Source organism: Anser anser (genome assembly GCF_964211835.1).
Source record: "Anser anser genome assembly, chromosome: 16".
Lineage (NCBI taxonomy): Eukaryota > Metazoa > Chordata > Aves > Anseriformes > Anatidae > Anser > Anser anser.
This window is the reverse complement of record NC_139737.1, coordinates 14868347-14895065: the sequence shown is the minus strand read 5'-3', so window position 1 is coordinate 14895065 and position 26719 is coordinate 14868347. Positions and strand designations below refer to the sequence as shown.

Below are 26719 nucleotides of genomic sequence, written 5' to 3'. Positions count from 1 at the left end.
GAGGGGAGAATGAAACATATTTTATTTGTTGCGTGTTGAGTGTGCGCGAATAAAATTTCAGAATGATTATCATCTATGCAGCAGAGTAGATTATTTAAAAAAAAACCAACCTTTTGGAGATATTTTCCACCTAGATGTACTCTGATGTCTTGAATATAGTGGCCTGAAAATGCCAATTTATTAGCTAGTGTCATTGAAGGTTTAATAGGTAAGCCAGAAATGCGTGTTTAGGGTCAAGTTCAATATGATGGAAATTAAGAAACTGGTTTTAAAGATAGCTTTGTCTTGTTCTTAGAAGCTTTGTATGTGGTTGAAGCATTGCTTTTCCTTCATCAGTAGGATGTGAATTTTGATTGATTTGCCTAAATTCACCTTCTGAATGTCACCAAGAAGTGGTTTCAGAACACCATATTCAAAATTAGAATCTAATTCTTATTGTATGAAGTCTATCTCCACATAATAGAAACAGAAATACAAGCAAAAAAAGAATAGAAGCATCAACTCTTCATCCTTTCTCAAAGAGCTCCAAAGTTCTCAGTGAGTTTCCAGTAGTCTGTCACTTCATAAATGCAAAAGAGCACCAGGTACAGCTTTCAGAGTAAATTTAGTATAATTTGATTATGGAAATCTTATTAACTTAAGTGTGCAGGAAGATGCATGTGTGTGCAATATTACCTTGAAAATACCTGGACCATGAGGAGGTCTGGAACAAATAGTAAGCATGGTGATGAGAGCTTAAAGGGGTCTTTCTCGTGTTAACTTTTTATTGTAGTTGTTCTAGATTTGCCAGGGATGCCTGGTGTTGAAATCAAGGTATAATATATGCTTGGGTTCTTTGCAGATGACCTGCCCCAGTTTGCTCTAAAGTCTGGCATAAAAAAAAAATCCATTTAAATTTTCCAGATGTATTGGATTCTGTTGCCCTAAGGTAGTGTTCTTCATCTATTTTGTGCCTTCCTCTGGTGCCCGCAAAAACTACACTGGAAGCTGCCATGTGCCTTTTCTAGAAATACCTTTTTCATTGTTCCCCACGTATACCTGTGTGACTCACATGCCAAAATTGATTTTACCGTGCTGTGGTTGTAGGTGTTAACTGCTGCCTCCTGTTCCTCAAATTCTCCAGAATGTAATGCAATTCCCAGAATTCAAATGTTGAGCAATGGAATTGCTTCTCACCACAACTGCACTATCTTTATTTTCACAGTGTAGAGATGACAGCAGAAACAGCGAAGTGATCTATACCAAACCTGTTTCAATTTCCAGGCTCAGCAGAACTGTTAGCAGTTAGGTTTTCAGTGTTCCTGGTTCCTGTCATTGCTCTGTGTATCAGTTATTTCATCTTATGCTTTGCCTGTGGTCAATACAGGGTGGAATAATGTGTTACGCTAGGTGTTTTGGAAATTGTTATCAGCTTTCTATTCTTTTGGAGTTTGTCCCAAAATTCCACAACTGTGATTAAATGATCAGCTTGGCTAAGTCTTTGAAGTCTCTTCGAAGAAAGGTATCTCATGTGGATGTAGTTCTTTATTAACACCAAACTGTTGCAGTGAAAATATATATACACTTTTAATCTCCCTTTCCAATATAGAAAAATACTCAGACCAATGTCTCTTCTAAATGAAACCATTGAGAGGTTCCCCATATACTTTGATCATATTGTTGCTTGTGCATTTCACTTCCAGTCGAATGTCACTGGTATCTTCTGTTTCCTCTTCAAAATCTATATAACTTAAGCTTTCTTTATGTTTGTGGTACATGCCTGTCTTGAAAGACAGTAACATAAGCATTAGTTAAGGTTCCAGTATGGTGCAGGGATGCTGCAGAGGGGCTGACATGAAAGGGCTGAAAATCCTGCTCTGGTTCTTCTGCAGATGCTGTTAGGCCACCCTATCATGGCACGTCTATCTGTGAATAATGCCATGTCAGATAGTATTATCTGGGCGTGAGCATTTGACCCCAAAAGAAACGTGGTAACTCTTATGAAATATAACAGCTTGATGGCTTTATGGGAGTACATCATGCCAATTGTTTTCTGTATACGTTCAGCTTCCATTGAATGTTTCCAAATGCTAATTCTGTCCAAACTAAGGAGGGATTGAAGTCCTACATTTGGCACAAATTCTGGCCTTGTCTCCACAGGGCACAGATGAAGTGGTTTGGGGATCTCTTCTCTTGTCTTTATTTTGAGGAATAATTAGCAACTATGTTTTGTTCCTTTGTGTCTGAGGGAAAATGTGTGTGCAGCTTTGCAGACTACTCTGTTTACAGGATGTCCTGGTTTCAGCTAGGATAGAGTTAATTTTCCTCCTAGTAGCTAGTATGGTGCTGTGTATATGGAAGAAGGGGCACTGTGCAGAGGCACTGCAAGACTCTGTGTCAGCCAATACAATCACTCTAATAGGATCTTTGTCATCCTTCCGCAATATTTGTGCAATTGTGGTGATTGGCCTATACCACTCTCTCCTGTTACAAGAACAGGGTGCTGCTCTTTTCATTGCCTTTTTTGCTTGACTCTTTGGTTTTGTTAGTTTACTTCTGCATTGATGACTTTTCGTAATGATGCATTGGCCATATTACTGTTTTCTGATATGCCTCATTTTGGCATTTACTTGCAGTACGTAGGTAATTACTTAAGGTCTTAACTCATCTCACCCATTCTGCATGTTTTTCTTTCCTTCCTCTCCTTGTTCTTGGTAACTTTTCGATTGCCCTGATGCCTGAATTCACTTGAGCTTGTATCTTTTTTCCCTTTTTAGGTTTTTCACCTGCTTTCACAATTGCTGTGTCAGTATGTCTCATACTTCTCCCTTCCTAACTTCCTAACTATCTTTTAGAGAATTAGTCTATTTCTCTACCTGTTCCTTTTACCTGTCTTCTGTTAATTCTTTGTTTCCTTGCAGAATTCCTTTCTGTATGTCAGACTGGCACCACCACCTCTCTCTATTCTCGTGTTTTCTTTGATGATCAACTAATCCTTTTAGTCATTGGTGCCAGCTGCGCCTGCTCTCCATCCCTGCCATGCTGCTTCACTGATTACACAGGCATGCGCTGCCTCTGTTTGTCATACTCTTCCAGCAGCCTCATATTGCAAAGGTCCACAATTAAAGCTCAGGATCTGTCTTCTTCTGTGCTTGTTTTAAACCTACTCTTGAAAGTTGAAGCATCTTCATGACTTTGATTCTTTCAACCCCAGATCTTTCTTTTAGTTCCTTTTTTTTTATCTGAACACGTGCTTTCCCATGCTAAGTACTAGCTGCATATTTGCCATCTTCAGCATTTTCTTCCATTTCTGTCCTTGTGCCTCATCTTTTTCTTTCTCTGACCTAAACTTAATTCATGTGTCTTCTGAAGACTACTGCTATGATCATATTTGCTTGTCGCTCACTATGGTGTTAAATCTCCTGACCATCTCCCCTTGTTTTTGTGTTTCAATTGCCTCTAGTGGTTTATGGAGGGAGATGGCTGGTAGCAGTCTTAGAATCAAAGAATCATCTTGATGGGGAAAGACCTTTAAGATCACCAAGTACTACCATCAACCTGACCTACCAGGTCCTATCACTAAAGCATGTCCCTCACTGCCACATCCACACACCTCCTAAATACCTCCAGGGACAGGCACTCTACCACTTCCATGAGCAGCTAGTTCAATGCTTCACCACCACCTCTGTGAAGAAATTCTTCCTAATATCCAATCTAAATCTCCCCTGGTGCAACTTGAGACCATTTGCTTGTGTTCTGTCCCTTGTCACCTGAGAAAAGAGACTGACATCCACCTGGTCCTGCTGGCCACGCTATTTCTGATGCAGGCCAGAAGGCCCTTGGCCTTCTTGGCCACTTAGGCACACTGCTGGCTCCTGTGCAGCTGGCTATTGACCAGCACCCCCCGGTCTCTTTCCTCTAGGCAGCTTTCCAGCCACTCTTCCCCAGGCCTACACTGCTGCCTGGGGTTGTTGTGCCCCAGGTTCAGGGCCCGGCACTTGGTCCTGTTGAATGTCATGCAGTTGGCCTTGGCCCATCGACCCAGCCTGCACAGGTCCCTCTGCAGAGCCCTCCTACCCTCATGCAGATTCACAGTTCCATCTAACTTGGTTTTGTCCTCAGTCTTATTGAGGGTACACTCTCTTCTCCTGAATGCAGCTCTGTGCCACTTCAGTTGTACAGATCTTCAAAGTACGGTCTTAAATTCTGCTGCAGAAGCAATGTCTTCATGTTTATAATGTACCTACTGCAGTGCCTAGTAGTCTGGCTGGGTAAGTGGATTGCAAATGTTTATGTTTTTCTTAGAGCTCAGTTTATTTTGTTACTTCATTTTCTGACTTCTCCAGCCCGTTTTATCTGTTCATAAAACTGCCAGTTCTATGAAGTCCTTATTTTTGACTGCTTTTGCTAACAACTCCCACAGTAAAATAAATGGTGCAAATACAATGCATTCAGTAATTGCAGTGCTGTCTTTCATGCTTTTTCCTTTGCTGTCTTTTACTCCTTTAATATAAGCAATGTTTTTGTACACATCTAAGCAAACTTTTCTGTTTTCCATGCTGTTTTGGGAATCTCAGTAGATTCAATTCTTTCTATTCCCTTGTTTGTCCTCAGTTGTTTTATCTTCTTCTGTTTCAGATCACGCACAGCACTTGCTCTTTCTCTATTGGTGTTAACTAGATAATTATTGTTACACTTCAGTTAGAACTTGAATGTTTTTGTCTCCATATTCAAAGGGTAGGAAATAATGCAAAAGATTAAAACAATTTCACCAAAATACCAGCATATCTGATCTTACAAAGAGATCTATGTTGCTAGCATCATGTTGATTTTCAAATTAATTAGATGGCCTTGTGGCCACAAGAATGACTGAACATAAAAAGGGAGATTCAGCTCGTGGTATGGAGTAATGCGGATGGAAGACGTGTCACTAAAGTCTTGGTATATGTAAAATGAGCATCACTGATCTGAGTTCAGTTTTGGATGGCTTGGGCATTGATGCCATAACTCCAAATGTATGTGGAGAGTAACAGAAAGCAGCATTCCTGTGAATGACCAGTTGTTCTGGGAATATCACCTGAACTATATATTCACTTGTCTAGTTCATGCTAAAGGTACCAACGTTTTCTTCTATTTGTAGCTGTTAAATGAAGACTTTGGTTTTTGAAACTGAGGAAATTATAGAGACACATTTAGTTGATGGAAGTTTGTGGTGCTAGCCCAGGAGGACAGAGCTGTGTACAAGAAGCTTGAAAATGAAGTCTGAGAGTATCCTAAATTTCCTCTTTTGTGTTTCCTGTTTAATTCTGTACTTGCAGGGGAGAAGATAGTGCATATCTAGGTTTCATCTGTGTTATCTGGGAAACTGCAAAAGGAAATTTTTGCCTTTTTAAAATCCTTGATCACTCCTTTAGGATCTTCTGGAATTTTATTTATCCACGGTAGCATCAAGTCTGAATGAAATACAGAAGAGGGAAAACTCACAGTATCTTACCATGCGGCTTTTTCATGGTTCACTTTTCTCCTTTGCCTTTTACTTGAGGGCAGAACTAGGGTAGAGAAATAATTTTTGTTCGCTTCTGAAAGGTTACAGTAATAAAGAAACTCTTGTTAACATCAGAGTATATGGCAGGCAGGAGTTTTCACAGTCTGGCATTGTTTATTTTACCAGCAATTTGGAACCTTCTGCACTCTTAAAATATTGGCAAGAAAATATTTAACTGTTAACTATTCTGTGGCATGCGTGTGTTTGAAGCCCTGGGGAGGAGGAGTGCTTGGGGAAATTGGGTTTTTCTCAGCTTATGATTGAAACCAGAAGGTGCAGAATATTGGTAGAAGGTGAGAGTATTGTGACTTCAAATTTCAATTTTACTCGAATGTAGAACTGATGGGAGAATGCCAGGCAGGTCACGTATGACCAGGGCTGTGATAGGAAATAGTGGGAAGTCTGATGGAGCAAACACAAATAAGCCAGGCTGCTGGACACTACAGAAATGAATTTCCAAGTTAGATAGTGAGAGTGAGTGTTTGCATTTGTCCTGACCTCAGCCACTGGATAAAGGTTGTAGCACTACTAGGTGTTAGCATCAAGGATTAGGCGTACTAATTGCATGGAATCTAGCAATTATTCCTCAATTTTGAAATGAAATAAAATGAACTCTTTTTTGTGTGTGGAGGGTTTTCTTGGAGAGGAGATGGCAACTGCTTTGGGGGTCATGCTTGTTCCTACTCAACAGAAACTTGGAAACTTCTTGGAGAAAGATTATTTTCCCCTGGGGAAGAAAATAATTAAGGAAAACATGCTATTTGGTATTGGTATCTTGGTATTGGTATCTTGTATTTGTGCATAAAATGTAGCCTCTTCCAGTAAGATTACTAAAAGCTATGCTAAAGATAGCATTTTTTTTTCTAATCACGCTAGCTTATTTCAGATGAATTCCTATGAAGTCAGTAAAGTGACCTGATGATTGGTATCCAGGATCATCTAATGGGCTGTGGCTGTCTTGCTGCAAGTTAGGACACGAACAGATACACAGAAGAGATGCCAATCTCTCTGCAAATATCAGTAAGAAATGAATGAAATGGAACATGTTAAGTAGTCATCTTCTAATGTCAGGTGAAGATCCAGTATACGACTTCTAACAGTGACCAGAGATATTTGGAAAAAAGTATGAGAAAGAGAACAAATGTGTAGCATGACTTTTGGTATGTCCTCTCAGCATTCACTGATGTGTAATATGAAAGTTGCATAAGGACTGTCATATTTAGTATCTACTAGCAGAGCAGTCCTCTATGAACATGTAGTCCTTTTTTGACCCCTTTCATATTTTTTGAGTATTAATGTATTGTGACAATGACTTCTACAAATTAACGAGAATTTTTTCTCTACATGAGAAAACACTCCTGTTTGTTTTTAACATATTGTTTGGACATTTCATCAGCTTCTTTCTACATCTTGTTTTATGAGAGGAGTAATTCCTTGTTTACCTGCTCTATACCACTCATGGTTTTACCCTCTCCATCTTCTTTCTCATTCTTTCATGAATACTACCGTGTCCTCTCATATGTCTAATCCTCTCGGTATTTTGTGTTTTTTATTTTTTTATATCTTTTCTGAGATGAAGAAGTATTACGTGCAGCGTTTTATGTATGGGCACACTATGGATTTGGGGTGGAAGAGGTTCCTCTTGTACTACATTCATGATATTGTATTACGTTCATAATAATTCATGAAACTTGCTCGTCTTTCTCCACTATTGAATGTTGAGGTAAAATTTTGGAGGTATCTCCATTAAAAACTCTTTAATTTCTTGAATTGTAGCTGTTAAGCAAGGGTACGTTGTTGTGTAAATTTCTGTAAATGATTGCTTTTTCTTAACGTCTACTACTAGTACCTTTATCAGCACTGAAAATTATTCATAATTATCTGCAATTGTTAATCAATTTATTATTGTGTTTTTCTACTACTTTGTACTAATGAAAGTCAGGATTTATCAGTCTGTACTTGCTTGGATCTCCTGAAATAATACTCACAGTTGACTCTACCTTTTGTGGCTCTGCAATCATATTAAAAGCTACCTAATATTTTTCATGTAGTTTAGAACTTGAGGAGCACAGGGATTTTGTTGCTCTATATTTTTGTCAAGTTCTTTTAAATCTTTTTCTATGGGCAGATTGTACCACATGGAATATGAGGGACTCTCAGAATGCTGGGTGGTAGTGAGGTGGTGACAGAGCTTTGTTTATTCACTGCCTCATCCAGTGAAACGTCTTGGCCATCAGATGAAACTAGTAGGTGTTAGTTTAAAGAGAAACAAGCAGGAGATGGTGGTTCTCCTCACGGGTAGTAGACAAGGGAATTTCTTGGTGAAGCATCTTGTAGATGCAGAAAGTTCACTGGATAAGTTGCTTGAAATAAAGACCTTCTGAAGATTAGTATATAAACAGATCTCAAGGGCAGAGAAATGCCCTGAGCTGAAAGTGGTTGGGAGAATGCTTTGAGGAAGCACATATAATCTTGCACTCTTTACTTCTCTTGGTGTATCTGGCTACTGTTATGTGTTGGGTGGACCCTTGGTCTGATCCACTACATTTTTTTTCCTACTAAAGAGTGTGTGTGACTTCCTCGTAGTTATTCAAGTTTGTCTCAGTAATGAGGCCAACTTTTACAGGATCTCTGTTACCTGCTCATGTTGAATACCTACCCTAATAATTTATTTAGCTTTACTACTGTCTTCTCAAAGTGCCTCTTTTAAGCTTCTTTGTGTAGCTTCCTTTCAGTTTCTCAGACAGAATTCTTGCTTCTGGTTCATTCAGAAACATTTTAATGATCGGTTTTAGGCTTTTAGCAAGCAGGTCTTTTAAAAGAGGCATTACAGCAAAAACTCTCTACAGCTGCTCACCCTTACAGAGAATCAGCGCAACTAGACAGAGAGCACAGCAATTTGACCTCTCTTCCATGATCTTTCTCTTGAAAGGTTGTCAATGAGCTCTGCCAGCCACATACTACAGAGAAAAGAAGAATTCAGAATAAGCCCCCATATATTTAATATAATTAGGATTGTATTGTGACCTACTCTGCATTTTTACTTGTTACCATGGCAGAGTTTCCAAATTAATAGACTGCAATATAGAAACATACCTCATTTTCTTAATACTAGCCGTCTAGTAGGGGTGGCTGTCAGGTTTTTCTGAAATCTGTAGATAATGTAGTATAACTTGCTTTTCTATGTCTGCTTGAAAAACAGATATGCTCTAAGGTGTGTTATTGATGATTGTACAGTTGTTATGAAGGTAGCAGAGCATGCAAAAGTCTTTTTCCATTAACATGTTTTTATAGATTGAAGGTTTTGACAGGAACTGGTTCTGATACAATCTAAAATAAGTTTAGCTTTTTTTTTAGGTTAATACAATGTTGAACATTTAAGATGGCTTTAAAGACTGTTCTCTGAAGTTAATTATCTTCTGTGGTACATTACAAAATTAATGTCTCTTAATTAGAAAATTAGATTATTTTTAAAAGTTACTATTTTAAAGTGTATAGGGAATCACAGCTGCAGCTAATTACAAGCCAGTAAGCTTGACCTTGTTTGCAGACAAAGAAACAGGATGGTTAATAAAAGACTCAAAAAATAAAGATTGGAAAATACTTTCTGTAATATCTGTCATTTCACAACTATGCGAGATTGCCTGAAGGAGCTAGCATTTTCGTCCCCTTGCTATGGAGGTATTTTTAATCTGTTTTATTAGTTTAATCTTTTTGATCTTAGCTGCAGTCTCAGTCCCTTTCAAAACTGCTGTCCTACAAGTAATAGTTATATTATTAGAAGAAGAAAAAGGGTTATATGCAGTCTTTTCCATTTTATGCCGTGTGCATTTATTAAAAGGTCAACAAAAACTTAAAAGCCCGTATATAACTGTATGTGGTTATATTATTTATAACTAATGTAAACACATAAAATAAGTCATTCTTTCCAAATGCAGATTTGGAGAAGGTCTGGGGAAAAAAAAAGTCTGAATGTTTGAGGATTGACAAAAAATAATTGTGAATGATTTGTCTTTATGTCCTTTAGGAACTCCTCCCGACACTGACTGCTCTAGTAATCAGAAGTGTAAATAGAAGTGATTCATGTTTGTGGCGGCATGGCTAACAGAAGTCATAGAATCACAGAATTCATAGAAGTCCTCAGAGTAGACTCCTTCATAACAACAGAAGGGTACTCAGAGCTGTGTGACTAGTTTTGTGCAAGAGATGGACTAATTTTACTGTATCAGCATAAAACGCTACTTTGCTGCCACAACTTTGACTACTCTGGGAGTGCTCTGATGATGCAGTACATCAGTGTACCTAGTGTAAACATTACCTTAACAACCTTGTCTTAATTTGAAAAGAGAACTGTGGTGACACATTTACTGTGTACACGCACAAGAAAAAATGCATTCTACAGGAGAAACATTTTATTCTAGAAGGAATGGTATAATGAGAATGAGGAGGTGGAAGCTAAAGCCAGAAAATTCAAATATGAAATGAGATACACATGTTCAGCTGTGAGGGTGATATGCTTTAGCCAAACACAACTTACTGAGCTTAGTACAGAGGGAACTCAGTGAAATGTAATGGCCTGTGATATGCAGAAGGTCAGGTTCTATGATCTAATCATTTCTTCTGGCTGAAATCTCTTCATAAAAAAATCTAGTTCAACCATAACTTATGGCCTAAAGAGAGGAATTGCTGCATGAAATTCAATGACTAGTGCTTGCACAAGGTGAGTTAGAAGTGTCCCTTCTGACTTTATAGTCTATGGTTGGATTAATGTGTTAAAGTAGCTTAAGGTCACAATACAAGCTGGCAAAAACCATAACAGAAAGATACTCCTGTTAAAATGCTTTCAAGTAGCATAGCCTGTGGAGATGGCAGCTATGTCCACACTAGTGTGTACTGTGGCCCAGCGGGAACATGCATGTTGAGAGAAACAGTTATTGATCCAGCATCCCTGATACATGGGCTGAATCCTTATGTGGTGCTGGTGTTGGGCTGATCCCATGACCTGGATATCTCTTAGCAGGCAGAGCACATCCCAGCACATTTTCCAGCTTGTGCTCTCTGAGGCAGACTTCTTTGCAGTGTAAACCAAAGCTGGTAGGTAGGGATGGAGAGGAGATTGATTATGAAAGAACATTCTCCATCCAACCAGAGAGATTAGTATAGACTTATCCTAAAGCACTTTTCTTTTTAACTGTACAGCTATATGTATGATAGTTCCATACATGTGTAGTGTATACAATAAAGCAGTGTGCTCTTACTTTCCTAGAAATTTTGTTAGAATACAAACCCTTAACTGGGACTTGATGTAGTAAATTGCCTGATGTAGCAGTAAGACTCAGCATCTGGCTGTTAAACGATGCATATTGAACTTGAGGCTGAAGATAAGATTTTTCACTGCAATATAGTAACGAAAATGCAGTGTGCACGCTGTAGTCTGGCAGGCAGAATGTGGAATCATGGAGTGCTTTAATGAAAAGTTGCGATATAGTAGGAAGATGTACAAAAATATATATATAAAATATATATGAACTAAAGTAGTTCTGTATGTTAATTTAGGTGATGGTACATTAATTTATTCTGGTGACAGTTCTACAATGGATTGTTGCAAAGAAGACAAAGGGGCTGAGTCCCTAGAAGAGCTCCAGATGTTATGGATTTTTTTTCATGTTATTAGCAATTACTCGCTTGGAGTTGTCTAGCAGTTTTTGTTCTTAATAATGAACTGTGGAAGAGTCAGCAGAATCATGACCAGCCAGATCATGAAACTTGGTAGTGGTAAGAACATGTAGAAGTTTGAAAAGAGGAAGCATTTCCAACAAATCCTGATTTAGATTTGCTCATTTTTCGTACTTTATAAATAAGGTTTTTTTCCTACAGTGTTTGTACTTAACCTCTGCTGTTGTATTCTTCAGAAGCTGCAGTATTCCTTTAAACATAATTTTATTGCTAAGATACTGCTCCATCCCCAAAGTCACATTTTATATTTTAAACTGTTTGTCTTTTAAGATGTATTTATTGCCATGTTTGTTTAACTTGGTTATCTCCTTCATCAATCTGTTTCTTGCTAACTTAAAGCTGCTGCTCTTTGTTTTCAGTATAGAGGGCTGCTTCCCTGGGGAAGTATAGTCCAGGACTTGTCTCTGTAATGGGACTATTTGTTTTCTTTGCCCCTTGCAGTTGCCTGCTGTAACATTTGTAGTATGTGTTAAGTAATCCTTGAGGTAACATTTTTATTATGTCATAAAAAGTGCGTGGCAAATATATAATAACTCATGGAATTTGTTTGTTTAAAAATGGAAGGATAATTTATTGAGTGTGTTACATGAGACCTGCTCCCCCTTATTAGAGCTGTAGAAGTGCAGCTTATTTAGAAGTATGTTCTATTGAGAAAAACCACGATCTCTGACATACACAGAAAGTTTGAGCATGGTTGGGTAGAAATGACATCATAGTTTATGTACTCAATAAAAATTTAATTAAGTCATTACAGAAGTTGCAGTCATCATTTAACCCTCTGATTTCTTATGGTTAGTTCTTTTTTTTTAAACATTCAATAATAACCAGTCACCAAATCTTGATAGCCTATAAAATATCTGCATGAATTTTAATAGCTTATATTAATGGGAAAATGTGAGTAACTGACATAAAAGGAATTTTCCTTGTGTTTGCACTATATGCATTTCTATAAAAATCAACTGATGAAAAAAGATAGTGGTTTAATGGAAGAATATTTAACTGGAGATTTGCTAGTGTGGCAAAAACTAATTCACATTTTGATAGAAAAGCTGTTGCATAAGCACCAAGTTGAGTACCCTTAAGGATGCTCAGAATTTAGGACATGGCTCATACTTTCGTAAGTATTAAGATACTAAATATGCAAGGTTTTCACAGCTTTTCTTTAGCCTTGTGATAAGCTGTACATCAAAAAGCAGTAATGCTCAGTCCATTGTAGAACTGACTTTCTACCCTGTATTCTTGTTGACAGTTTTTTTATAAAACCTGCCTCCAAGATGCAGTCTCATAGATGAGTATTCTGCTAGTATGCAGGTATGAAGATAATTATCTTTGTGTGTGAGGTCTGTTTAAAACAAGAACAAACAAACAAATAAAAACCAATGGAAACATAGCTCAACCCTCAGGAGAAGAACTGCTTATTAAACCGTTCTGTTGATAGAAATAAAAAAATACAGGCAAAAGAAGTAGATGGTTTGCCTGAGGGAGGTGCACGTGAGTTATTTCAGCCCTCTCTCTGCTGATCTCCTTTCGTTCTGTCTTAAGCTCATATAGGGGTTAGTTCTGCAAGCCAACGAGTGGCTTAGGCTATACCAGCAAATATTTAAGCAATTGTTAAATTTAGTTAAAAGTCAGTGTGGAACTTAGACTGAGTCACACAGCAGAAGGGGAACTATCTGTGTCATCACAAACTGAAAGAAACTCAGTCATAGTGAGTGACTAGTGCATCTGAGTTTCTACTGAGGTGCTGTAGGAACAGAATTCATGTGATTCCCGAATGTACAAGTCAATATTGAGAAGTAATATTAAGAAGTGGTAGGGATACTATCTTTAGTATTATGGTATTTCTACTGTGACAGAATGCCCAGCTTTGAGGTCCATGCTTTAGGAAAAAAAAAAGAGTTGAAAAAAACTCAGTTTATAAAAATCCTGTACAAATGAATCCAAGATCTGCAAAAGCAGCTTAATAGTTAAAATGCAGAGGAGTCTTCATTATCTTATTCTATACTGCTACTGAAAGGGAACAGCCTTGCCTTCACTCTTCACCCAGTTGTATCTTTTCCTCTGTTCATGTAACTCTGTGCCAGCGCTGGTGGCTGAGGATTTTTCTGCCATTCCTTAACTTTATAGCCATAACCTTGACTTTGTCTTTCTTTTGTGTACAGACTTAACTGAGCTGCATTGCACATTATTCTAAAATCTTTAACTATACGAACATCATTACTTACAGCCAAATCCTAACTTATATTGGCCAAGGCGCTTTTTCTTCTTTTCCTACTGATAATATTTTTTTCATCACCTCTTCTTTAGAACCCACACAGAAGGTTTTCTGCTTTATTTTTCAGATTAATTCTGTTGTTCTAAAGGAAGATTTGAGACGTATGGTAGAAAATTTCTATGCAGCTCTATTTGGATATGATGAGGTAAGATTTTCAGAGAAATGTGCAAGAACAAATAGACCCAACTAAGTCACTGAACACAGAATGTTGCAGATGCGTAAAGCATTTGCTGTATGTATTGTTGGAGAAATGTTACACTGTAAGCAGACTTCTTAGTGATCGTCTTATGTTTTGAATTACAGTACTTTTAAGAAAAAAGAAAGCACCTGACATACTGATTTAAACCATTGGACATAGAAGAAGGAATATTCTTTGTTCTGTTTCACTGTCCCTGCTGTCAATAAATAATTTTCTTCCTCTGAGTCCCATTGTACTCAGCTATACTTTGAGAGCAAATAGAGCATTTATAAAGAACGTGTAAATGAGGAAGTATTTATAGGAAGTATCTGATCAATATGGGGAGGCAAAAGTATCACTGTGCGCAAGCATCTATGGGATTTCCAAGGAGAAAATACAATTGCGTTAGCTCTTTTAGTAGTTATTTTTTTTCCTCTAGTGGATATTGTTCTTCATATGCTCTTATTCACGGGGTAATATTTGCATTCACGTGGTTATTTTGCATTATTAATACATTATTAATGTCTCTTAAATTTAAACTTCATAGAATTTTGGACAGTGTTACGAATGTGAGTCTTTAATCTAGTTTTAAGTGTTGCCATGATGTGTGTCTGTGTCTGTCTGGTTTTTTTTTTCTTTTCTCTTTTTGTTGACAGTCTTTTTGCAAACAAGATGTCAAATTAAAGACAAATGTTGACCTCTTTTATTTTTAACAGAATATTTTAAAATCCACTCTTTCCTTTGGCAAATGTTGTCAGCAGAGACAGGAATTATGAGACTATGGTGATAACACCATGTAATCTGAAAAGACAACAAAAGTTGGAGAGAATTTATAGAAAAGGTGTTCATGGATGTGATTCTTCTATAAGCCAAATTTAATATTAGATTTAACTGGATATCTAGATAGTTCTTGATGAAGAGTTCTCTTTTTCTCATCTAGAATGAAAAACGTAAAAGCAAAGCAAAATAGCAAAGTCCTCATTACTTCTTTGCAACATCATATTATGCATCCTTTTCCTCCAGTACATAATTGGAGAATTATACGTCCTCCAATTGTCATGGTCTTCACAAAATTTTGTAAAGTGATGTTGTCTTCTTTGTAAAGCCAAAACCTTCATGGTAAAGTTTTCCTAAGTGCAGTGATTAGCTCCTGCATTTAGGAATATCCTAACCTAGCTTTTTTTTCCAGATTAACTTGCTAGAATATTTGTTACAGACTGCTCTGTAAATTACTTAATTTAAGGCTAGGCTTGTTTTCCATTCTGTAAAAAGAGTGATGTTGATGCCTTTTCATATGTGCTGTCTGTAGTTGCTGTGGGCTTTGAGGCATCTAATATTGTCAGTTGGCAAGTAATTTTTAACCCATCTCTGTACTTTAGGGAATTTTGTCTGATGATCATGTTCTGGCAGCAGCTCTTTGGAGAAACCTTTTTAACAGGAACTGTGAGGACCCTCGGCATCTGGAGTTACTTGTAGAGTATGTGCGTAAACAGGTACGCTACAGCTCATAGCGTGAATTCTCTTCATTCTCTTGGTTGGTATATTGAATGTTTATTTTTGCTTGCATACTATGTAGCTCATTTTTCCTTATCAATATCACTTTTTTAATGTTGATTATTTTTAAGAGAAAAAGTAAAACCATAAAAACTGACTGATATTCATTGTGGTTTGATGAAAAATAACTACAGAGAAATTCACAGAGGATTGAAAGCAAACCTGTATTTCTTTTTCTGGACCCACGTTATCTTCTGATACTGAACTTCTGGGACTGAACAAAATACATCAGAAATGGGCTGCAGTTTGCTGTAGAATTATACTTGATGCTGTGGAGTTGGAATCCTTGATAATGAAGTAGCTAGCATGCAGTGATTAAAATTCTTCTGATGATTTTTGTACGTAAATATGTAAAAGGTTTTGTTTTCCAGATTCTTTTAGTTATTACTTGGAGGAAAATATATTAAACAGTGTTTGTCCTCTCAACTCTTAGGAAGTTTCTGAACCAGATTTTTAGGAAATGTTGGGTAGGACCTCGTAGATATGGTCCAGGTGGGTACCGAAGACAGAAAAAGGGTGAAGAGGACTGGAGGAAAAGTATAACTGTGGGACAGAAAATTGAAGTCTAGTACCTCCACAGCACCATTCTCTGTAATGGTTCCAGTGCTGCATTCAGGACCAGGTAGAGATTTGGAGGTGTATTCATTGTGACTCTGAGAAAACAGCATGGGAAGTGAAGGACTCAAATTTGTCAGGGACTGAGGTTGCTTCTGGATAGCTAGCAGGATTCTCAGGAGGGACAGACTTAATGCTTAGGGTTGTTGATGCTTAACATCAGTGAAGCTGTAGGAACGTTTAAAACTTAAGATTATCAAGAAGTAAACAAGCATAAAAATATGTAATTTGGGAAAGTATTGCCAGGTAGGGAATTTGTAGCAACTGTGTAGACTTTGTAGCACAGACGATAGGAGAGAAACTGTCAGCAGTCAAATAGGAAACAGTGACCATACAGATAAAAGTGGCACATAAGAGAAAAGTCAGCACAGCTTCTGTGAAGACAGGTCATGCCTCACCAATCTGTGGCTTGAAAATGTCATTGACGCTGTAGACAGTGAATATTTGATTTATGTAGTCTTTACAGATTTTTAGGAAACTTCCAATAAAGCATCTCACTAATTATTATTTTTAAAAGAAATTGAGCAGTCGCAGGGGAAGAGTGAAGGTACTCCCATAGACAAGCAACTGTGAAATATAGATATTAGGGGTCAATAAATAAAACCTCAAGGTTTAATGCAGGAAAGGGTTGACTGCAGAAAGAATTTGTGACAGTGAATGCATGAAGAAATGGCAAATACGGTTGAGTTCAGACAACTGTAAAGTGGTGCACTTAAGGAGAAAAACAAATCCAGCTTTATGTCTATAGTGAAGAGATCTAGCATGTCAAAAGACCACACAGGAATGAGTCCTTGAGACTATAGTTTTATTATGTAAATGTCAACTCGATGCTCAGTAGTGTTTAAAAAAAGTAAAACAAATGCTCAGGTCTACCAAGGAAGGAATAGGAAATAAAATTTGGTGTTGTAAAGTCACTTGAATAACCTATAATGGGTTTGACTCCCAACCATCACGAAACATAAAGAAAAGAAAAAATGAGCGAAGAAGGTTCAGAGAAGAGCAATGAAGATGATAGGAAGCAGCTTCTGTATTAGCAATGACTATAATCACTTGCCTGAAAAATAGAGTGAAAGAATAGATTTGTGAAATCTGGAAGGCGTATGGAAGGTGAGTGAGTGTGGTGGTTTCATGCCAACACATACCTAAACTCTGCCATGCTGCTCTCTCACTCTCCCTCCTCAAAAGAACAAGGGGAGAAAATATGATAGAAGAAAAGCTCACAGGTTGAGATAAGGACAGGGAGACCACTTGCCAATTTTCATCAGGGGTAAAAACAGACTCAGAGTAGGGAAATTAATGTAATTTATTGCCTGCAACTAACAGACTAGAGCAGTGAGAACTAAAAGCAAACTAGAAACACCTCTCCTCCATTCACCTCCCCTGAATGGCACAGGGGAACTGGGAATGGGGGCGGTGGTCAGTTCCTAATGCATGGTCTCCAATGCTCCTTCACGGTCACTCCCTGCCCCTGCTCCAGCATGGGATCCCTCCCACGGGATGCCATCCTTCCCGAACTGATCCTGCGTGGGCTTCCCACAGGCAGCAGCTCTTCAAGAACTGCTCCCACAAGGCTCCGTACCACGGGGTCCATGTGTCAGGAGCAAACTGCTCCAATATGGGTCCCCCTCGGATAGCAGCTCACCCCAGATCCCCTGCTCCTGCGTGGGGCTCCTCCATGGGCTGCAGCATGGTGATTTGCTCTGCTGTCATACCCATGGGCTGCAGGGGTACAGCCTGCTCCACCATGGGCCTCTCCACAGGCGAGCTTCAGCTCCATACCTGGAGCACCTCCTGCCCTCCTTCTGCACTGACCTTGGTGGCTACAGGGCTGGTTCTCTCTGCATTTCCTCGCAGCTCTCTCACAGCTGCTGCTGTGCAGCAGGTTTTTTTGTTTGTTTTTTTTTTTCCTTCATCATTGTGCTCTCCAGAGGCGTAAACAGCATTGCTCACTTTGGCCACCAGTGGGCCCTTTTGGGTCCCCCGGCTGGTGCTGGCTCTTTTCTAATATGAGGCAGCTCCTGGGCTCTCCTCACAGGGACTGTCCATGCAGCCCCCCCACTATCAAAACCTTGCTACATAAGCCCAATAGAGCAAGGAAGGGCTGAATGCAGGTTGCCACAGGTTGCTCGGGATGCTGAAATTGTACATGGGTTTTAACGTCACTGGCAAGTCTTATTGAAGGGAAGTTTGTCTAGGGTTATTAAATGTAGAGCAACAACCTGAAGCTCAAAATCTCTGTACTAACAAATTTTGTGAGGGAGGGAAAATAAGGAAAATAACATTGCATTCATGCATTGTATTCAGCTCCTGCTGGGGAATCTGCTATGGTCTGTCAGAAACAGGATGCTGTGCTTAGGTGGCTCTTCAGTCTGATCTTTGTTGCCATTGATGTATTTCCTCTGTTGAGAAACTCCTTGGCAGATTATCTTTTATTGCTAGTAAACATTGGAAATCCCTTTTGTGAGATGTTTTTCACATGTGTTCTTGCTGATCCTGTCTTTAACAGTGGCTATTATTGGATGCCCAGAGAAGAATATAACAACAGGGCAAGTGTGTGTGCTGCTTCCCTGGTTGATTCTTAGCTATCTATGCTCAGGCTTCCTGAGCCAGAGGTGGTGTTTTTAATTTTTAATGCCTCTTGATGGGCTTTTTAGTTCCTTTCCCTCACCCCAGTGCTTGCAGTGTCTTGTGGCAGCAAGCATGGCATTTACAATGTGCTAACGCTATGTTATGTGACAACAGTACTTTGCTTAAATGTTTTGTTTGCGTTGCACCTTAAAATTTCATTTGATGCCAATTATTTCTTGTAGTGTAAGAACGAGTGTTCATTCCCTGTTCATCTCCTTCATCAGTCTCAGCGTTTTTGTAAGTCTCAAAAGTTCCCTGCTGGTCAGGTTTTTTCCTACAGGGAAAAGCCCTGGTCTATGTGAAACCACTTTTATGAGAGCACTCCTTGCAGATAATGGTACTAGCAGTGTGTCATTGGAATTAACTGCTTGGAAGATGAAATGAATCGTGTTACTTTGCGTGGCTCTTCTTTGTCCTCTTGCCAAACTTCCAGAGGAAGCATTAGCTAAGGAATTAGACAGCCTTGCGCAGTTAACTCCGGTTGATCTGCAGATACTTATCTCCTAGCCTGTCTGTAACGCTTAAGCAGTCATAAATCTTTTTCAGTCTACCTCTCACAAATGGCAAAGTATACCAGAAAGTAGCGTGTTTGCGTAGCTCTTGAGGGCCTTTAAGGAGTGTCAGGATGCCTTGCACTAACACCCTGTCTCTTGCAGGTGCAGCACCTGGATGCGCTGAGTGGGGAGGACCTGCTGTTGACGGGTGAGGTGAGCTGGAGGCCTCTTGTGGAGAACAACGCCCGCAGCATCCTCAAGCCCCTTTCCCCTGTTTACAATGACGAAGGACTGTGAGAGCATCTCTCAAACCAGCTTGGGAAACATGCCTGAAATTGAACTAGGCAGAGGCTGTGAGGTCAGGAAGTGAAAACTGCTGTTGAAAAAGAGCATATTTAAATAGATGTCTTATCTGTGGTAGCTGAATAGCAAATTGGACAGCCTTACTCATCTGAATATTCACCTGTGAATAAAGCTAGTTGGTTTGGGAACCTGTGTTCTTTTTATGGCACTGCCTGGTCCTTGCAGACAAATTGCAAGACCTGCCTTCCATCTTTGGGAAAACAGATGTTTTACCATGACTTATAATTATCTCCAGAAGCCATTTCTGTCCTTTGCCTCCTTTAGAGAGCAGCTACATACAGACTGTATGGTGTTCCTTTGCTTACTGAATGGTTGTTAATACAAATCTGAGCTTTGCATATTAGATGTTAATATATTCTAAAAGCCTGATATCAAGATGGCATCGTCTATTTTTGCTTTAATAGAGTTAAGAATTGCTTTATCAGGTTCTGAAGGATTTTCCATGAAAATCCTTTTTAGGAACTCTTTGCACAGGAATAGGAAGATGCAAAGAATAATGCATGGTCCCCAGTAATCCTCTAACTCCAGCCATCTTAATGAGGAAAAAAAGTCTGAAACATGGCTGGGCTGTTGCTAAAAGCTACCTCAGAGTACTTGGTATTTCAGAGGAGCTCTGCCATGCTGATATTTCCATATTCTTTTGAGAGCTGTGGTCTAAGAATTTATTCATGAAAATAACATCTATATTTCTGTCCATGGCTCTTAACGGGATAGGACTGTGCTGCCCCCCACCCCCAATGCAGTGGTCCAGGGTTTTTCAACAAGAGCTGTCAACCCCAATTAAAAGTTTATATGGCTGTGCAAGCAAATTACCCCAACACAGTAATTACGGGAGCAATAGCTCCACTGATTAAATCAGCAGAGGCTGAGGTGTACTGCGTAGGTGGATGGTTCACCAGGCTATTTCCAGGTCAGTGACAAAAACAGTTTTCATTTCTCTCATGTCTAAAATTGTAGTCTGTAATAAATGCCAGTCTGGGTAAAAATGATGTGTATGTGTTTTCTGGGCCATACGTGACTGATAAGAATAAGCCCTATGATATTAGGGTGTATTCCTAATAACACTATTAAGCAAAAGTGGAGGAGGATGATTCTTAGTTGATGAAATGTTATTTCTGTTGAAAGTGTGACTGTGCCTGGCTGTGACTGTTCTTTATGACTTTGTTTTCTTCATATTGTATGTTTTGTTGAATATTTGACATCCCTCCTCTGTGTGAAGAGCAGTGGGATGCAGAATATAGGCTCCCAAACACTGGCCTGCATTTTTTTAGCCTTCACTTAAGGAACCTTCTCTATACAAAAAAGGCATTTTGTTATTTTTTTTCCAAGCCGAACTTCCTCAGTTTAACTTGTTATAAAATGAGTCATGTAAAGAAACCCTCTATGTGTGAGGTGTATCCCTTCTCTGTGAAAACATTACAGACCAAACAACTTGCTTGCAGTTTATTTAAGATGCTTTTGTTGAAAGCTGAGCTAAGCAGAGAAACCTCTTATGTGTGAAGTATTATACAGTGTATGTGAGATAATAACACCTTGTAATTCATTACAGCTGGGTTGTATTTACATAAAAGAAGGCTGAGCTGTGTAGGAATTTGCTGATTAATTTATTTTTAATGGGAGTGAAGTATACCAAGTACCAAAATAAACTTTACTTTGTGTATCTTACTGCTCCTGAAATAGGTGGAAAAATTAATGGTAGATATTTTGGCTCAAAGCTACATACATTAATTCATATACAAAACAGTCATTTAAACTTTAACCCCTTTCCTGCTATGTAATTTAAACCTGGACTCATGTTATTCATGCCATGGGAACACAGGACTGGGTGTACACCACCCAACCCAAAGGACATGGTGCTGCATGCAGGTCAGAGATCGTGCGGTGTCTGTGGCAGTGATGCTGCGGAGCCAGCAAGTCAGTAGCATTCATGGGACTGCTAGTATGTGGATGGCAGTGCCGTTAGGAGCATGGATATGGAACAGCCAAATGGTCAAAACTAAAGCTTTCCGAAGTTTATGGGCAGGAGGCTTCAGAAATATGGTGCCAGACTGTGGTTGTTGGCATCTGTTTTTGTGCTTATTAATATGAGAATAGAAAGACCTATGATCATAGTTCTTTGCTTGCTTCAGAAAATACCTTCAACCACCCCTCTGTTACAGAGCTGAGCCAGCAGTCACGGTGTGTTTTGGACAGAACCACGTGGGGCACATTAAGACATTAGAAGATTGTTACAGACCTAGAAGATAGAAACTGTATGAAATGAGTGATCTCTGTTAGAGAGGAAAAATACATGGAAGACTGCACAGGACTTTGCTTCCCAGACATTAATTACCTGGAGACAGCATTTGGATGTAAAATGACTCCTCTTACTCTTGATGCATGCCAGTAGGCTAGAAATATGCCGTTGCCTACATCTTATGACATCTTTACAACCAGACTTGAGAGTCCTTGAGAGAGTGTACATTTCCAGTAGCAAAATCTGCACCTTGCAAGCATTACAGCAGCAGTGGGTAGCAGTTAAGTGATTCCTGTGTACACAACTGCTCCAAGTGCAGCAAAACACAGTTCTTTTAAACAAATATTGCAAAGGCCATCTTTTCCAGTTTTCAGGGTTTTGCAAAGGGAATAATCAATGGTATTTTGCTTATGGACCATTCTTTTTTGCTTCAGCATGGGGGCACTTATTGAACTTAAAGTTTATATATGTGGAAATCTGCTTCCTCTGAAAGGAGCTATGTTGAGCATTTTATCATCCCACCTGTGATATCCTGAATCATATACGGAATTTGGATGTTGCTGGTTATTCCAAAGGAATTGCTCTCCCAACTGTGGCTAAATATCCTGAGACACAGACTCTCAGAAGCACTCATTATTTCAGCTAGGTTATTGTGGCTTCCTTGTTTCTGCGAGCAGAAAACAAAGGCCAACCCTTGATGTCCTCTTTTCCCTCTCTGCTCCTGTGCACCAATAGTAATGTAAGTTCATGGTTTTGCCTGCAGGGTCAAACTTTGGAAGTCTCTTACTCCAGAGTGATATTTGGAGACATTTTGGGGTGCAGAGCAATCATCTGATACCCTTGAATGCCTAATTTGTATTTTTGGTGGTTACATATTTTTCTGCAGCTCATATCATTACCTCTGTTTCTGCGTTCACACCCCTTTTTTTGTATTCATATCTAATAGTTTTCTCTTGCTTCTCAATACAGCTAAAGCACTAAGAGCACAAACATCCTTGATGATGTCCAGGTGTCTCAGCCCTGCTGAAATGTAGTTACCACTTCCCAGATTTCTGAGACCTGTCCTCACCTTCCACAAAGCGTAGTTTTTAGTCATGTTCCTGCCACACCAAACCCTCAGGGCAGAACTGTGGCTCCTGACATAGCAGTGGGACTTAACCACTGACCTGTCTCATTTATATGCCTTTGGTTTGGCAAATAAGGTAAGCAGAAAGTGGAGACAAAGAGCAAATTTTTCCACTAGAGTTTTATATTGGGTGAATGTAGAGTAGATGAAGAATAGCCATGGGAGGAAAACCATCAGCTGGGAGAGGATGGTGACTGGTTCTGTAAGTGTGGTCCCTGAGGTATAAGCCTCTGCATGACACCACTTTGAGAAGCAGCGGGAGCCATGCCAGTACAGACTTACTCTGGTGACCCACACCCATATTCTTTGATACTTTCCTATCTCCAAAGCCTTACAAAGGAGGTCTTCATTCAGAAATTCTTATCAGCATAGACCTGGTGCAGTTTACTTGTAGCATTCTCTGGGACAAGTTTAATCCTGAGCGTGTAACAGGTTCTGTGCATCCCAGAGATGTGCTGAAGTACTGCTGTGAGTGGAGAAGTTTACTGATCCACTGCACAGGTATGCTGAGCAATTCATCACCCATCTTGAGCTCTGAAACTGAACTGTGTGTGGCTTCTTCCAGGAAGGTGAAAATAATGTTGGGAGTGGTAAATGTTTATAATAATACCTAGAAATTACCGAGTGTGTTTCTAACTCTTCTTCTTAATACAGTTGTGCCACAAATGTATAGACTTTTGACCTCCCCATCTGCCTCTTCACATTTGCCGCTCTTTGTTTCATCTCTCTTATAGTCTCTCATACAACGAACTTCGATCAAAACTTCTGTCTTTATTTCTCAGCTGCTGAACAGTGCTGTGTCAGGCTTGACTGGGCCTTTGGTGATCTAAGGACAGAGTTAACAACTCTTCTAGCAGTTGGGATGACAGTACCAGCACTGTGGCATGCCTTGGGGAGCAATATCTCCACCTTTGGGCATATTGCATCTGCACAGCCCGGCTTCAGCACTGTCTGTCTTTTCATGAAGGTCCGAGAGGCTGAGGAGAGGTGAGAAGCTTGCGAAGGAGCCTGAGAAAATTGGCAAGGACATAGGAGATACCCTGACACAACATGAGAGTGCTAGGCTCTACTGCTTTAGAAAATTGTGCTGTGCTTGTGAAGTGACCACCTCTGTTCTGTGCCTGTAAAGGAGTTTTGCCCACTGGTGCTGGTGGGCCTTCTGTGCTGTGTTGGGCCAGTGGCATGACAATCCTTCCCAGACTCCTCTGGTGAGATTTTCTTTCCTGCTTCCCTTCTTCAGGTGTTTTTAACCGTCCTGCACATCCTACATACGTTCTTGAAGTTGCTGAACATGTTGAGGGAGTACTTGTTTTGCTTACAGTCATTAAACCTGCTCAGCAGCTTGCTCTGCTCATTTGTGGGGCAGAAGAGAAGTTTGGGCCTCATCTTTCCACTGGGAATGCAGAGCAGGAGCTCACATGGGCATGATCCCATGTTTTTCTAGTGCATTTCAGTGGCTGCACCCGGGATGTTTAGGGGATGTGGCAACAGACCTGCTTGAGGGACCTGGGACGGACTGGTGTAAACAATAGAAATATCTACAGCCCTGTTCTTGTGCGGGTGTTTCATGTAAGAGGACCCTGCAACATGTTGCTGAGGCTGGATCCTGTTGGTGTTGGCATGCTGCTGCAGCTCTTCAAGGAGGTAAGAGCCACCTCCATGCATATTTAGGAAGGAAGGAATCTTGCAAATGCAAAGCTTTCATTAATGGTTACGTCACTGACAAAAGGAGTGAGCTGGGCTCATATTCATACCTCATCCCACCTGCCTGTATCCTGGACTGCTCCACATCCTGTCAAAGTGGGGCATCCTGTGTGGATTTGGTCATTGTCTCACATCCTTCCCTTCATATCCTCTTCCTGCTGATAACTAGACCCACTGACATTACAGTGCCCAATTCCATTTCTATGTATTTCCTTTGGAAGGACAGAAGGAAGAGACATCTGAACATGTTTTTTGCCGTGTTCAGCACAGAGCAGCAGTGACCAAAACTCAGACTTTTCCCATCTAGCTGTACTGTATCTGGCCACTGAATCCTCCTCAGTGGAACGTTTCTGGGTTTTATGAATTTCCAGAAATGCCTATAGATAAGTGTGTTTGAACACCATGATGTTTTGTGGTGGAGGATGTGAATTTCAGTGCTGAAATAGAGGTGAAAGAAGGATGTTGGACTTCCTGTGTTCCTGGGTGCGTGGTCTCCAAGACCTGTGCTATTAGGGAGCGAGGAGGCAGGCTCCCTTCCACTTGCGCTTGAAGAGGACGTGGCAGGTACGTTTTGTGGAAAGTCCTGGCAAGGTGTTTAAGTTTGGTGAGCTCCAAGAACATCTGTAGTAGAGCATGAGGTATTGCCTAATGCTCGGATCCTGACTGAGCCCAGGTATCAGCCAAGGTACAGCTGTCTAGAGACATTAACTTGGAAGTGGGATTCTGTATGCATGTTTAGCCAGAGGGGAGTTTTCCCCTTTCTCTCTGATTGCAGAAAGTGTGTAGACAACACTTCCAGATAAGATCCTTTTAGCTGGCAGAAATTATCTGATGTGATTCCCACATCCTGTGTTGGCTGATCAGTCTGAGGAGTACCAATTATAGACATCTGTTTCCCAGACAGGAACAGGATATATCTCATCTAATTTTAGTCTGCATGGTAAACCTCTGTCACTTACTTTGACAACCTGAGCTCTCCTCTTCATCAGAGAGAGAGAAGCACCTTCATGGTACATTTCATCTTAAGTGCTTCAGATGTCTGCTGCAGAGTGAGCTGACTCCCAGGAAAGACTCCCACTCTGCCTCTTTCCACTGACCAACACTGAAGAAGCCCAAGCTGACAAGCTTGGATGGAGAGGTTTACATCATAGGTACTTTCATGTGCTGAGGTCCATGAGAAATTACTGGAGGGAGAGCATGTTACAACCAAACACTAGCTGGAGACAGTGGAAATCCCTTTCCAGAACCAGAAGCAGTTGCTTATCTAGCAGAAAACACACATCTGATGACCTTTTAATGTATATAAATATCAGAGGGGAGGGTGTTGTGAGCATGGAGTCAGCCTATTTTCAGTTGTGCACAGTGACAGGACGAGAGGCAAGGGGCACAAACCAAAGCACAGGAGGTTCCAGCTGAATATGAGGGGGCACTTCTTTACTGGGAGGGTGAGAGAGCACGGACAGGTTGCCCAGAGAGGGAGCAACCCTCCCTGTTGTGGAGCCTCCTTCTCTGGAGATATTCAAAACCCATGTGGATGCCATCCTGCACAATGTGCTCTGGGTGATCCTGCTCGGCAGGGGGATTGGACTAAATGATCTTCAGAGGTCCCTTCCAACCTCAGCCATTCTGTGATTCTTTTAAAAGTTTATGCTCTTTTTAGCTCTTTAGAAAGGCAAAAAGAAGGGTGATTTTGCCCTTTTTTATGTTATCACTAGGGCAACGTTATCACCCTGACAGAGCACCTTGAGAAAAAGAACCATCAAATGTTTTCCTTCCTTCCTTCCTTCGTTCTTTACTTCCTTCCTTTTCCCCCTAAATTTCCTTACATTTAATTTGACTGTTCACCTCACCATTTTAAGTTAATGTCATTCTTTAAGCTGCTCTAACACTTATTCACACCTATAAAACTTCCTTCCAGCAGCTTTGTTACAATTTTGTCCTAGATCTATTATCCGCAGCAGCAAACTCTGCACCTGCTTGCTGCTGGCTACATTGCAGCACAGCTCTGACAGGCAACTCAAATTTTCTAATCAAATGTGTCTTTGCTTCTGTTGTTGCAGTTTGCGCACTCCCAGTAGGAGTTTGTTCTGATTTCAGCAGTGTAAGGACCAGACAGCTCATCCAAACTAGTCATCCCACTCTAGCTGCAGTCGATAGGGAGTGATAGTCCTTTGGGACGTGATTCATCCCAGATGACTTAGAACCCAGTGTCTTAATGTGCTGGTTCACACTTAGGCACGGCTGTCTATCTCCATTGACTATAGCCTGCTGATTATTTGAGAGTGG

The 26719-nt window shown here is 40.0% G+C and overlaps 1 protein-coding gene across 4 annotated transcripts in view; it reads left to right on the top strand.

Annotated features, from left to right (window-relative positions):
* The window catches only part of UQCC1 (ubiquinol-cytochrome c reductase complex assembly factor 1), a 55018-nt gene extending 34665 nt beyond the window's left edge, over positions 1-20353 (top strand). For all 4 annotated transcript variants that reach the window (XM_083801194.1, XM_083801196.1, XM_083801197.1 and 1 more), the window contains 3 exons: positions 13603-13680; positions 15093-15206; positions 19167-20353. In XM_083801194.1, the coding sequence (XP_083657320.1) occupies positions 13603-13680; positions 15093-15206; positions 19167-19301 (327 nt within the window). In that variant the 3' untranslated portion in view covers positions 19302-20353. The remainder of the gene's footprint in view (positions 1-13602; positions 13681-15092; positions 15207-19166) is intronic.
* Positions 20354-26719: the final 6366 nt, after the last annotated feature.